Genomic DNA, 13,455 nt, shown 5'->3' with positions numbered 1-13,455 from the left:
TGAAGGAGATCAGCCCTGGGATTTCTTTGGAAGGAATGCTAAAGCTGAAACTCCAGTACTTTGGCCACCTCAGGCGAAGAGTTGACTCATTGGAAAAGACTCTGATGCTGGCAGGGATTGGGGGCAGGAGGAGAAGGGGACGACAGAGGATGAGATGGCTGGATGGCATCACGGACTCGATGGACGTGAGTCTGAGTGAACTCTGGGTGATGGTGATGGACAGGGAGGCCTGGCATGCTGTGATTCATGGGGTCGCAAAGAGTCGGACATGACTGAGCGACTGAACTGAACTGAACTGAATAGTAGGCTATAAAACAAAATTAAACGAGTAATAAAGAACTTAAAATTTAAAAAATTAAAAAGTGATAATAGTAATATATATCTAGGAATTTCTCTGAAGCTGTTAAGGACAATGTGGGGTCATTTCAGTTTCTGATAGTTCCTTGTTCCAGCTTGTACTTCTTCTCAAGGTCTATAGGCCCCTTCCCATGCTTAGTCAATGTTAACTGCAGAGTTTTAATCTGTTGCACCTGTCACTTCCAGAGTGTTTTGCCCTTCTTTGTTTTCTTTTGGCTTCCCCTGTTTGAAAGTCTCTTCCATGTCTAATTTCCGCCCTGACACAAGGGGGCAAATGTGGTCACTTATTTACATTCACTTGTTTAGTTGTGTTTTGGGGAGGGAGGAACCCTGCAAACAATTTTCACTGGTGTGTGTGGGGAGTGCTTGCAGTGTATGGACCACACTGGGTTTGCCCAAGCTCACGGCTTGTGCTTTCTGGTTCTACACTGCTCAGGCTGCGGCTCTGCAGGACACTGTCCAAAGCAGGCCCTGGGTTTCATGCACTTCTTAGGTCTAATCCACTCGGGTTCAGGTTCTCAGGTACTCCACAAGGGCATAGACTCTGTTGGACATGCGTTTTGTGCCCTTCCCAGGTCTGAGCAGCTCAGGTGACCAGGTGCTTGAGGAGCACCCTGTCCTATTGGGCCATGTATCTTAATCACCTCTCTGGTCTTGGGTGTGCCACGTGTCTCCTCTGGGAAGCTGATCTCAGGCTATGACCCTCCTGGCAGATGTCAACCATCCAGGATCCCAGGAAGATGTGGTTAGCAACTGGAGGCCTGCTCACAGTTTGGTGGAGGGTGCCGGTCTCTGAGGCCAAGATTGGAGCAGCCCGTTGCCTTCTGGCTCTGGCTGTAGCCCACCTGTCTCTCTGCCTCTGGCAGGGAGGGGATGGTATGCAACTGGCTAGCACTCCTTTGGTGATCACTCAATCCTTTGCTTTGTGAGTGGGCCAGGCTGTGCATTAAGTTAGAGCATTTTGCAGAAAAGTTCTTTCTCTTTCTCTCTCTCTCTCTCCCTCTCTCTGGCTATCCCACGGTTTGGGCTGCTGTCTCATGGTAGCTCCCTCAGATTCTCCTCAGGGTATTCAGGTCTGGTCCTTACCCTAAGCATGCAGCCTGTGCCTCCCTGTCCAGCCTCCAGTGGCTGATGTGAGCATCTGGGCTACTTCTTTGCTGGGAGTTTTGGTTAGGCACCTATTTTGTGGGTTTTTTTTTTTTCTTTTTCTGCCCAGTTATGTTGCTCCCTGAGATTCCAAAACTCCCCACAGACCTGCAGGTGAGAGGGTTTCCTGCTGTTTGGAAACTCCTCCTTCATGACTCCCTCCCCAGGATCGGTCTCCATCGCTAACTCTTTTGTCACTCTTTTTGTCTTTTATATTTTGTCAAACCTCCTTTTGAAGAGAAGGGGCTGCCTTTCTGTGCAGATGTTGTTTTGTGGAAGTTGCTCAGCATTCAAATGAACTTTTGATGAATTTGTGGGGGAAAGTGGTCTCTCCGTCCTATTCCTCAACCATCTTGGGACCACCTTCCCAAGTCAATTTTTAACCTAACATTTAAAAGGTGTTAAAAGGGAATTTCTCCCATTCTATTTGACACTCTTTCTTTTAAGTGCACCTGAGCTGTCTCAGTATGATTTAGTCAACCTGTGAACCTGAAATGCAAAACACAGAAATTCTTTCTTAATTAGAAAAATATAAAATAAGTATTAATTAAACACATATGATATGATGAACCAGTATATTTACATCAGTAATCATCAGGATATCTGAAGCTCTCTAATTTATTAATTTCACTTTCCCTCTCCTTCCCAGAGGATGTATCAACTCTAAATGAAAATTAAAAGGAAAGCCAAGTTGGAAATTAATATTTTCTTAGGATGCCATTAACTATTGTGAAATGCAGATGTTGTTGAGTAGCCCATTTCAATAAGCAGAAACTCTCTCACTGGTCTCCCCTCTGCCCTCTGGGGCGTTATTTACTTAGTTATTTAACCACTGACCACCTCTCCCTTCACTGCTCTAGGACTGTAGAGATGATTTCATTACAATGTTTTCCACACTTTCAGTTCCACAGTCAGTTCAGTTTGGTTCAGTAGCTCAGTCATGTCCAACTCTTTCTGAACCCATGGACTGCAGCATGCCAGGCTTCCCTGTCCATAACCAATACCCGGAGCTCAAACTTGCTCAAACTCATGTCCATCGAGTTGGTTATGTCATCAAACCATCTCATACTCTGTCGTCCCCTTCTCCTCCTCCCTTCAATCTTTCCCAGCATCAGGGTCTTTTCAAATAAGTCAGTTCTTCACATCAGGTGGGCTAAGTTTTGGAGCTTCAGCTTCAGCATCAGTCCTTCCAAAGAATATTCAGGATTGATTTCCTTTAGGATGAACTGGTTGGATTTCCTTGCAGTCGAAGGAATTCTCAAGAGTCTTCTCCAATACCATAGTTCAAAAGCATCAGTTCTTCAGAGTTCAGCTTTCTTTATAGTCCAACTCTCACACCCATACACAACTACTGGAAAACCGTAGCGCTGACTACATATTGGCAAAGTAATGTCTCTACTTTTTAACATGCTGTCTAGGTTGGTCATAGCTTTTCTTCCAAGGAGCAAGCATCTTTTCATTTCACCACTGGCTGCAGTCACCATCTGCAGTGATTTAGGAGCCCCCCCCCCCCCAAAATAAATTCTCTGTTTCCATTGTTTCCCCATCTATTTGCCATAAAGTGATGGATCGGATGCCATGATCTTTGTTTTTTGAATGTTGAGCTTAAGGCCAGATTTTCATTCTCCTCTTTCACATTCATCAAGAGGCTCTTTGGTTCTTCTTTGCTTTCTGCCATAAGGATGGTGTCATTTGCATATCTGAGGTTATTGATATTTCTCCCAGCAATATTGATTTCTGCTTGTGCTTCATTCAGCCCGGCATTTCACATGATGTACTCTCCATAGAAGTTAAATAAGCAGGGTGACAATATACAGCCTTGAAGTACTCCTTTCCCAATTTTGAACCCGTCTGTTGTTCCATGTCCAGTTCTAACTGTTGCTTCTTGACCTGCATACAGATTTCTCAAGAAACAGGTAAGGTGGTCTGGTATTCCAATCTATTGAAGAATTTTCCACAATTTGTTCTAGAAGCTGTTTGTCCCACAGTTCCACAGTATCCTGTGCTTAAAAACTAAAACCTACTTAGTCATCAAAGTAACCTTCCATGAAAACTGCTTTCCAGTCTACAGCCTATCGATTTTCTATATGAAATTAGTTTAAAATATGAAAGAAAAAATATTGCCTATACTCAAATAGATATAGCTAAAATTAACTGAGTCACTTACCATTCTTTAGATTATAACTAAAAGAAGCTTATAATCAGATTGGTAATCTTTTTTCCTTTACCTTCAGCATAGCAACAGAATGGAATCAGAGAAATGTAAACTATTATTTATCAGTTAGGGTTTACATCAGATGATTTTTCTGAAGGCTGCAGCTTTGCCTGTAGGTATTGTAACTGTGGGAAAACTCTATAAAAAAAAAAAAAAACTTGGCAGGTATTCTATTTCACCAACTCCTAAAATAAAATAATACTGTTATCAGTTAGCAAGTAATGCAGTAGTTGAATCACTGTAGCTTTTGGAAAATTGAAATTATTTGCCTATCTCTGGGTCTGCCCTATCTTCTCATTTTTATGAACAAATGCTCAACTGACATTTAACTAGCTAGAGATTGATAGTGTTTTTCCAGTTTCAAAAATCATATATCTGATTTCTGGTGTCTAATTTTCTTCCCAGTAAAATGAGAATATTACTGATGAACTGTCAAATCAGCTAGCACATAATTGACATGAAATAAATATTTATTGACTTAATTAATTAACAGTAGCTATTATTTATTAAATTCAAACCAGATGTGCTAGCTGTATTAGCATTATCTTTCTTATTTTGCATGTGGGAAACCTAAGGCTAGAAAGTTGCAAAAATGAGATTCAGAGCCTGGATTGCTTTCTACAGTATCTCCCTGCCTCTCCTAAAAATATTATGATAAGTATCAAAATTGAAAACACATGAAAAGTGAAAGTCATTCAGTCGTGTCCAACTCTTTGCAACCCCATGGACTGTATAGTCCATGGAATTCTCCAGGCCAGAATACTGTAGTGGATAGCCAGTCCCTTCTCCAGGGGATCATCCCAACCCAGGGATCGACCAGGTCTCCCACATTGCAGCGGATTCTTTACCAGCTGATCCACAAGGGAAGCCCTATTTCTTCAAGTGAAAACACATATTTGTGTAAAAATACACAAGAGCATAATTTTTAAAAAGCAAAGTTGAGAATCTTTTGGTTCTAATATGTATTTGCTGAGAGATCTTGACTAGTTTTGCTTTAGCCCACTGACACTTGGCTTCGTCATTTTTAAGATAGGATATATCTCATAAGTTTGTTGTGAGAATTAAATTAGATTGATAATCAGTGGAATGTGCTTATCACAATGCCTGATCCATAATCAGCCCAGCATTAATATTAACTATGAAAACACACTCTGGGTCTTTCATCGTCCCTTAGTTGCCGATAGCCAGACAGTAACATGCATATATTGGCTAGAAAGAAATTCCTCTTTGTTATTAAAATTAAAAACAGGGAAGTTTCCAAAATCATGGCTGAGACACATGCAACAGGATAGGTAACACTAGGTTTGCCTCTTCTCCTTGATTCCTACTATAACTGTAGGGTCACTGCTGCATAATTTATGTTGACAAAAAAAGAGAAAAAGATAAAATTTTTCTCAAGACTACTGAATCAAATTCACATTTTTAAAAAGATTTCCTAAATACCTAAAGGGGACAGACAGGAAAGAAAGTGCAGATGCTTCAAACTCTATGTGTGTGGTTTACTTTTGTCTGAGTTAATGTCTTTGGTTATAATAATTCACTTTTGTAATATACTTTTTGTCTTTTTCCTATAATTGTTTGTTTATAAAATTGGGTGTGTGTTTTTGTAAGTTACCTCAAATTTCTAATGAAAAAGTAGAGCCAGGTATGGAATACATATGTAAAAGGTAGAGAGAGAGAGAAATGAGAGAAACAGATAGATGATAGAAAGATATAGCTAGAAAATAAATAACTTTTTTCCAGAATTTGTTTAACTTAGTTAACTACCTCTGAACCAAATGAGGTTACACCTTCCTGTCCACCTTCCTCACTCCACCTGCTGGGACTTGTATATTTCCCTACCACACGTAAATGGCCTATTTGCTCTCTTCTCATGCACTGCCACTTCCCAGAACTATGAGGAGTGTAGTGACTGATACAATCAAAGCTTTCACTCTCTCTGTCTCAAAACACTATCTCTATCTTCTTTTAAACCACTTTGTATCTAAGCTGAACCTCCGTGAAAAGTGTTACACATCACAGACTCAGAGTACCATAAAATCTTAATATTATTATAAGACACATTTTCCCATAAGACACGTGTCTGCTTAGGTGTCTTATATTTGATGCTTTTCATTCATCTCCTGAATCCTCCTCCATGCTTCATAAAAGGCACTCAGAGCTTTTCAGAAATACTGATACTTGTTAAATTGAGTTGAACTGAACTAGAAACATTTATATCCTTTTCTTTCTTTCTTTTTAATTTATTTATTTTAATTGGAAGCTAATTACTTTACAATATTGCATTGGTTTCGCCATACATCAACATGAATCCACCACGGGTGTACACGTTCCCCATCCTGAACCCCCCTCCTTCCTCCCTCCCCGTACCATCCCTCTGGGTCATCCCAGTGCACCAGCCCCAAGCATCCTGTATCCTGCATTGAACCTGGACTGGCGATTCATTTCTTATATGATATTATACATGTTTCAAGGCCATTCTCCCAAATTATCCCACCCTCTCCCTCTCCCACAGAGTCCAAAAGACCATTCTATACATCTGTGTCTCTTTTGCTGTCTTGCATACAGGGTTATCCTTTTCTCATGTGTTATATTTTTTAATTGAAATATACTTGATTTGTAATGTGTTAGTTTCAGGTGTAAAGAAAAGTGATTCAGTTATACACATACTCATGCGTGTGTGTATATATGTATTTATATATATATATTTTTCAGATTATTTTCCATTATAGATTATTTTAAAATATTGAATGTAGTTCCCTATTATATATGTTAGCATACTGTTTATCTATTTTGTATGTAGTAGTATATATTTATTAATCCCAAATTCTTAATTTATCCTTCCCACCTCTCCACCTTTAGTAAACATATATTTGCTTCCTATGTCTGTTAAGTCTGTTTTATAAATGAATTAATTTGTATTATTTTATTCTAATTCCACATACAAGTGATATCATATGATATTTGTCCTTCTCTATGTGACAATTCAGACAGAGTATGATAATATCTAGGCCCATGCATGTTGCTGCATGCATTCTTTCTATTATGGTTGAGCAATATTTCATAATGTGTATATGCCATATCTTCTTTATTCATTCATTTGTGATGGACATTTAGGTTGTTTCCATGTCTTGGTAATTATAAATAATGCCACTATGAACACTGGTGTGCAGATGTCTTTTCAAATTAGAATTTTCTCCAGATATATGCCCAAGAGTAGAACTGCTGAATCATATGGCAACTCTATTTTTAGTTTTTTAAGGAACTGCCATACTGTTCTCAGTAGTGGTTATACCAATTTACATTCCCATCAAACAGTGTCAGAGGGCTCCCTTTCCTCCACACCCTTACCAGCATTTAATATCTGTAGACTTTTTGAAGATGTCTATTTTGACTTGTGTGAGGTGATCCCTCATTGTGATTTTGATTTGCATTTCTCTAATGATAAGCAATGTTGAGCATTTTTCATGTGTTTTTTGACCATCTGAATGTCTTCTTTGGAAAAATGTCAGTATGAGTCTTCTGCCCATTTTTTTTGATTGGGTTGCTTGTCTTTGTGATATTAAACTGTATGAGCACTTGTATTAAGTCCTTGTCAGTCACATCATTTGCAAATATTTTCTTCCCCCCTGTAGGTAGCCCTTTCATTTTGTTTATGATTTCCTTTGCTGCTCAAAAGTTTTTAAATTTGATTAGTTCCCATTTGTTTATTTTTGCTTTTATTTTTTTTTATTTTTTTTATTTTTTGGCTTTCAGACACTAACCAAGGCAATAGTGCTCAATTTATGTCAGAGATGGTTTTGCCTATGTTTTCTTCTAGGAGTTTCATGGGATCAGGTCTTGTATTTAAATCTTTAAGCCATTCTGAGTTTATATTTATGTATGGTGTGAGGGCATGTTCTTACATCATTGATTTATATGCAGCTGTCCAGCTTTCCCAAGCCACTTGCTGAAGAAATTGACTTCCTTTTCTCCATTATGTAGTCTTGGCTGTCTCACTGAAGATTAACTGACTGTAGGTTGTGTTGGTTTCTTCCTGGGCTCTCTATTCTGTTCTATTGACCCATATGTCTGTTTTTGTGCCAAGACCATGCTGTTTTGATTACTGTAGCTTTATATTACTGTCTGAAGTTTGAGACAGTTAGGCCTCCACCATTGTTCTTTTTCTTCAAGATTGCTTTTTAATTCTGGGTCATTTGTGGCTCCATATAAATTTTAGGATTATTCATTCTAGTTCTGTGAAAAATGTCACTGTTATTTGATAAGGATCTCATTAAATCTGTATATTACTTTAGGTAGTTGGCTATTTTAATAATATTAACTCTTCCAATCTAACAGCATGGGTTATTTTTCTATTTCTTTGAATCATCTTCAGTTTCCTTTATCATTGTTTTATAGATTTTAGCATTTAAGTCTTTCACCTCTGTGGTGAAGTTTATGCCCAGGTATTTTAAGTTTTTTTTTGATGTATCTAATAATTTTTTTACGTTCACTTTCTGATATGTGTTATTAGTGTTAAAAATGCAGCAGATTTCTGTATGTTAATCTTGTATCCTATTACCATGCTAAATTTATTTTTTATCGGTTCTAGTAGTTTTTCTGTGGAATCTTTAGAGTTTTCTATATATAATATCATGTCATCTGCAGATAATGACAACTTTACCTTTTCCCTACCAATTTGAATAACATTTTGTTTCTTTTTCTTGTCTAATTGCTGTGGCTAGGACTTTCAATTGTATGTTGAATAGAAGAGGTGACAGTGGGCATCCTTGTTTTATTCCAAATTTTAGCAAGAAGGCTTTCAGCTTTTCACCATTGAATATTATGTTGACTGTGGGTTTGTCACAAATAGCTTTTATGTTGATATATGTGTCCATTATATTCACTTTGATGGGAATATTTATCATGAATGGATGGCGAATTTTGTCAAATGTTTTTTCTATATCTGGTGAGGTGATCATGTGATTTTTGTCTTTTTTGTTGTTGTTGTTGATGTGGTGTCATGCATTAGATTTTGAATGACAGAATTTAACAGCTAAATTGACATAATTGTTATTATGTCAACATTGACATAATCTTCCAGTTGTTTATAGCCATCACTTTTAAATCATATTGGTTATCAATTCATGTTAACATTGAGTAGCCAAAATGTTAGCTATTAACTCCAATAATTAACTAAGCTTAACAAACTGTCATACTGATTTTTATAGGGATTCAAGGATATTTCTCTTGAGAGATTTATACACGGTGGAGCCAATGTTACAGGATTCCAGTTGGTAGATTTTAATACACCTATGGTGACCAAATTAATGGATCGCTGGAAGAAACTAGATCAGAGAGAATATCCAGGATCTGAGACACCTCCAAAGGTATTTATTTGTTTTTATCTTATGTATTTTTAGTACTTTTTAAAATTTAAGGTAGAAAGTTCATTCTACAGTTCTTCTAGTAATATTTTGTCAGGCATAGTGTTGCCTGGCACAGAAATATTTTGTCACTATTTGTCACACAAGTCAATATTTTCTAAATTTTTATATTTTATGGAGGAGATGTTAGCCATTTCTTAAGTAGTTTATTATTATTATTATTAATTTGCATGTGAATGTCCCTGAATAAATTATATATTTTTAAAATTATTTCAAATGTGAATAACCACTAGTAACTATTCCACTCAGAAAACAACTATATTTGCAAAATGATTTACAATAAGTGAGGAAAGTGGTAAAAAATGTAAAATATATAGCTTCTGCAAAATTTCTCTTTCAATTTAACAGTGAAATGTCAAATTGTTTAATTTTATCTGACAGACATTGCAGAAGTATGTTATTGATATTTGCAAAGGGAGTTGGTAAATTTCTGATCATAAGCACGTTTTTATCTCTCCTGAAAAGATAAATTCCTTCGATATCATGTAGATAATGACATAATGTTTCTTAAACTCTAACTTAGTGGTTTTGAGCTTTTCCATAATAAGATATTGAGTTGGTAATGCCATCCGACTCAATGGGCATGAATTTGAGTAAACTCCAGGAGCTGGTGATGGACAGGGAGGCCTGGCATGCTGCAGTCCATGGGATCATGAAGAATCAGACATGACTGAGTGACTGAACTGAACTGAACTGATAATAAGACATCATCATTTAAACAACTTTTACTAATCTCTCATTGACAGTATATCCAAGTAAAAAGTTTCAAACATAATTTGGAATTTGAAGCCTAGAAAACTATAATCTACAGTAGAAAATCTCAGTTCTTCCAGTTTTGTCAATTTCCTCTGTGTAGTATAGCAGTTTGGCTAGTCATACCATTTTCACTACTTTCAAAAGAAAGCATTTACTGAGTATCTGCTAGGTGTCAAGCACTATAGTCCACCTCCTGATTTTACAAATTTCTAAATGCAAGATATTAAATGGTATGTTAATTGATTGTCCTTGAGTTAAGGACCAGATTTGTGAAATGTTTGCCCAGGACCAAGTTATGAACTCCTTGAGCCTTAGACAAGAGCATTGTCCACTATATTGCACCACTTTGCAAGCTTAGATAATACATATGAAAGCATATTAAAAAGCAAAAATATCTTCAAGATGCACACCACCTTCAGGATAAAAAGAAACTTAAGAAGTCTTTCAGTCCACTTTTCTTTCAAGCTGGCTCAGAGGAAAATTATCCCGAAGACTCAATTATTTCAAATATTAACACACAAGGAAAAACAAGCATCAAGCTTCCTTCCAAACTCATCTGAATAATTTCCTTTACAGCATGTTCCTCCCATTATTCATCAGTGTATGTAGAGAGAGTCTTGCCCTTCTCTTTCTTCTCTTTCTTTCTCACATATTTTTCAGCTATTTTTTTTTAATCTCAGCATTTATTCTATAAACCATCTATTCAAGTCCTTGTTATCCTGAGAATTTCAGTATCTAGAATGGGCTTCAAACTTCTTGGCAGTGTCTTGTGGTTCCTTGTAACTGTTTTGTTTTGTTTTGTTTTAATTTCAGTGACAATGTGTAATAATATTTGTCCACTGTGGTCCTTCTGTCCAGATACACTGGTGTGGTTATTCCTTCCCTCTTTTGCCTTTAGCCTATCATAAGGTGTACCATTTGATAATCTCCAACCAGACTTATCTATGTCATAGCTTTGGGCACTTTGTTTTATTTTTCACAGCTATCTTAGTATGCTAGGTATCCAGTGACCATTTAATAAATACATACAGTCAGTTCTCATTATTTATGGTAGTTACATTCTATAAAGCTGCCATGAACACTGAATGAGCGAATATTGAACCCTTACTTCTAAGGAAAATTACAAAGTTAGGCACAACAGTTTTGTCAACCAATCAACACATACACTTTGTTATATGTGTGTTTCTGTTTAAACATATCTTATTTAAGATATTGTCAATCAGTTAATATTAATTGAATTCACAGTCAGTAGCAGTATAACTCAAGCCTGAACAAAGCTTATTGAACATATATTTTCTCTATAAAGCACATCACAGCTTTCTTGCACTCAGGAACACTAGACAGGACTTTAACACTACACCTTTGGGCCATCTGTGTAGGCTTCCCAGGTGGCACTAGTGGTAAAGAATCTTCCTGCCAATGTAGGAGACATTAGACCCATGAGTTTGATTCCTGGGCCAGAAAGATTCCCTGTAGGAGAAAATGGCAACCCACTCCAGCATTCTTGCCTAGAGAATCCCACAGTCGAGGAGCTTAGTGGGCTACAGTCTATGGGGTTGCAGAGAGTAGTACAGGACTGAAGTGACTTCACACACATGTAGTTGTCACAGTTCCTAGCCAGTGTCTAGCACACTTTTCAAAGAACTCTCTGATATAATATGAAATTTTATCCTCACAACTACACCGAAAATAGTCATTATTTTATTTTATTTTGTTCTGTTTTGTACTTTGTAAACAGAAAACATACTACACATTTCCATAAAACTATGAATGGAATTAGAATTCATGTAGTTATTTCTTCTAAAAACCCAGACCCCTGTTACTGCACTATGATTCCACCAAACTATACCTTTTTATATACAATCTTTGATAAACAGAATTCATCCCATCATTCTAATCACTGCTTAAAGCAATAAATAGCTCTAGGTCAACACATAGTTTCAGTTAGTGTTAGTTGCTCAGTCGTGTCCAACTCTTTGCGATCCCATGGACTGTAACTCACCAGACTCCTCAGTCCATGGAATTCTCCAGGCAAGAATACTGGAGTGGATTGCCATTTCCTTCTCCAGGGTATCTTCCCAAACCAGGGATCAAACCCAGATCTCCCTTATTTTAGGCGGATTCTTTACCATCTGAGCTACCAGGGAAGTGTGCCTTACCTCCAAAATGAAGAGCATGTTTAATAAGAATTTCTAGATTCCATCTAGAAATTTATGGGCATATGTGCCCATAAATATGATTTCTTGGACTTGCACAATAGGACTCATAGAAAATAATGAAATCCTTTTAAAAAGTAAAACCAATTTTAACTACTGCTTCTTTCCATTTATCAGCTCTATGACCTGTCAAAAGGCTTTCCCACTGGCTAAATATCCGCTTTGCTCTGCTCCAGTCTGTACGATATCTGTTCTCTTTTGTAGTTCACTTGTTTCATTAAAATGAATGGACTTTTTAAACACAGCAAGTGCTTTTGCTTTTCTGATGTCATATCTTCTCAGCTTTTTTCTCCCATTTAGAAAAACAACAATAGTTTTCTTTTTTTCTCTCTTGATCCTAAAATGCTAGCATTGCTTTTTTTTTTTTCTGTGTCAATGCTTGTTTTTCTTTTCTTGCCATCCAGAAAGATGATTAGATGGCTTTCTCTACCCAAAAGTATGTTGGTCCAGGCAGGGGAGGAGGTATATCCATTTTTGGTTAAGTATCTTAATTTTCATCAACTATACCACTCCAATTATGCTGCGATTCATGGGGTCGCAAAGAGTAGGACACGACTGAGCGACTGAACTGAACTGAACTGATGCTTATCTTTAAGTCCATTTTTTCATGTCCTTGAAGAATATATAGCAAGACTTATAATTAATATGTCACATATAAATCTTTCTGATGAAGCTTTAATTAGATTCTTTACCATTGAAAAGTTCTTTGTTAGAGTTTGTATTCTCTATCTTATCTGTATTTCAGTCCTTCCTGGGAAAACTGATTGCTATACTCAATAGTCATATTGCCTAAGTTTACTTTCTACAATTTAAATTTCTAATGATTTTTCTTAATTTATAAGCAGCAAATCAAGATCATCTTCCATGTTCCATGACACAAAACTACCCTTAGAATAAGCTTAAAATGTGTTAATCATATAGAATTGTGCATATATAAAATTCTTGAAAGAGAAAATGTAGTTTTTCATCATGATCAGTGGTTGATGCTCTGCCACACTTCAAGAAAATCGTACCATATTTTTCATATGATTAGGAATTCTGTAAACAGATTTTATAAGTATTCCTTGTTCTCTTGATTTTCAGATTAAACAAACCACAGTTTCTTCTCAGTTTTTCTTCATTTTCTCTCTTAACCTTAATAATCTTTTCCTGAGATTATTTCTCTTTTCTCAAAGAGAAGCACGGAAGATCATCAGAAAACAGATGATCTATATTTCATTTCTCCACTTTGATCTAAGTTACAATAGAAACTTAGAGAAGTGATCTAACCTTCCTGAGCACACTCTGCAGGCATGGGCATAACAGTACTCATGTTTATTTAGCAATGTGCATATACATT

The 13,455-nt window shown here is 36.7% G+C and overlaps 1 protein-coding gene across 1 annotated transcript in view; it reads left to right on the top strand.

Moving 5' to 3' along the window:
• The window catches only part of GRIA4 (glutamate ionotropic receptor AMPA type subunit 4), a 660,370-nt gene that overhangs the window by 562,330 nt on the left and 84,585 nt on the right, over positions 1 to 13,455 (top strand). The window contains exon 6 of the mRNA XM_052652329.1: positions 8,929 to 9,087. Coding sequence (XP_052508289.1) covers positions 8,929 to 9,087 — 159 coding nt within the window. The remainder of the gene's footprint in view (positions 1 to 8,928; positions 9,088 to 13,455) is intronic.

This window comes from Budorcas taxicolor, chromosome 15 (genome assembly GCF_023091745.1).
Source record: "Budorcas taxicolor isolate Tak-1 chromosome 15, Takin1.1, whole genome shotgun sequence".
Classification (NCBI taxonomy): domain Eukaryota; kingdom Metazoa; phylum Chordata; class Mammalia; order Artiodactyla; family Bovidae; genus Budorcas; species Budorcas taxicolor.
This window is presented reverse-complemented; position numbering and strand designations above follow the sequence as displayed.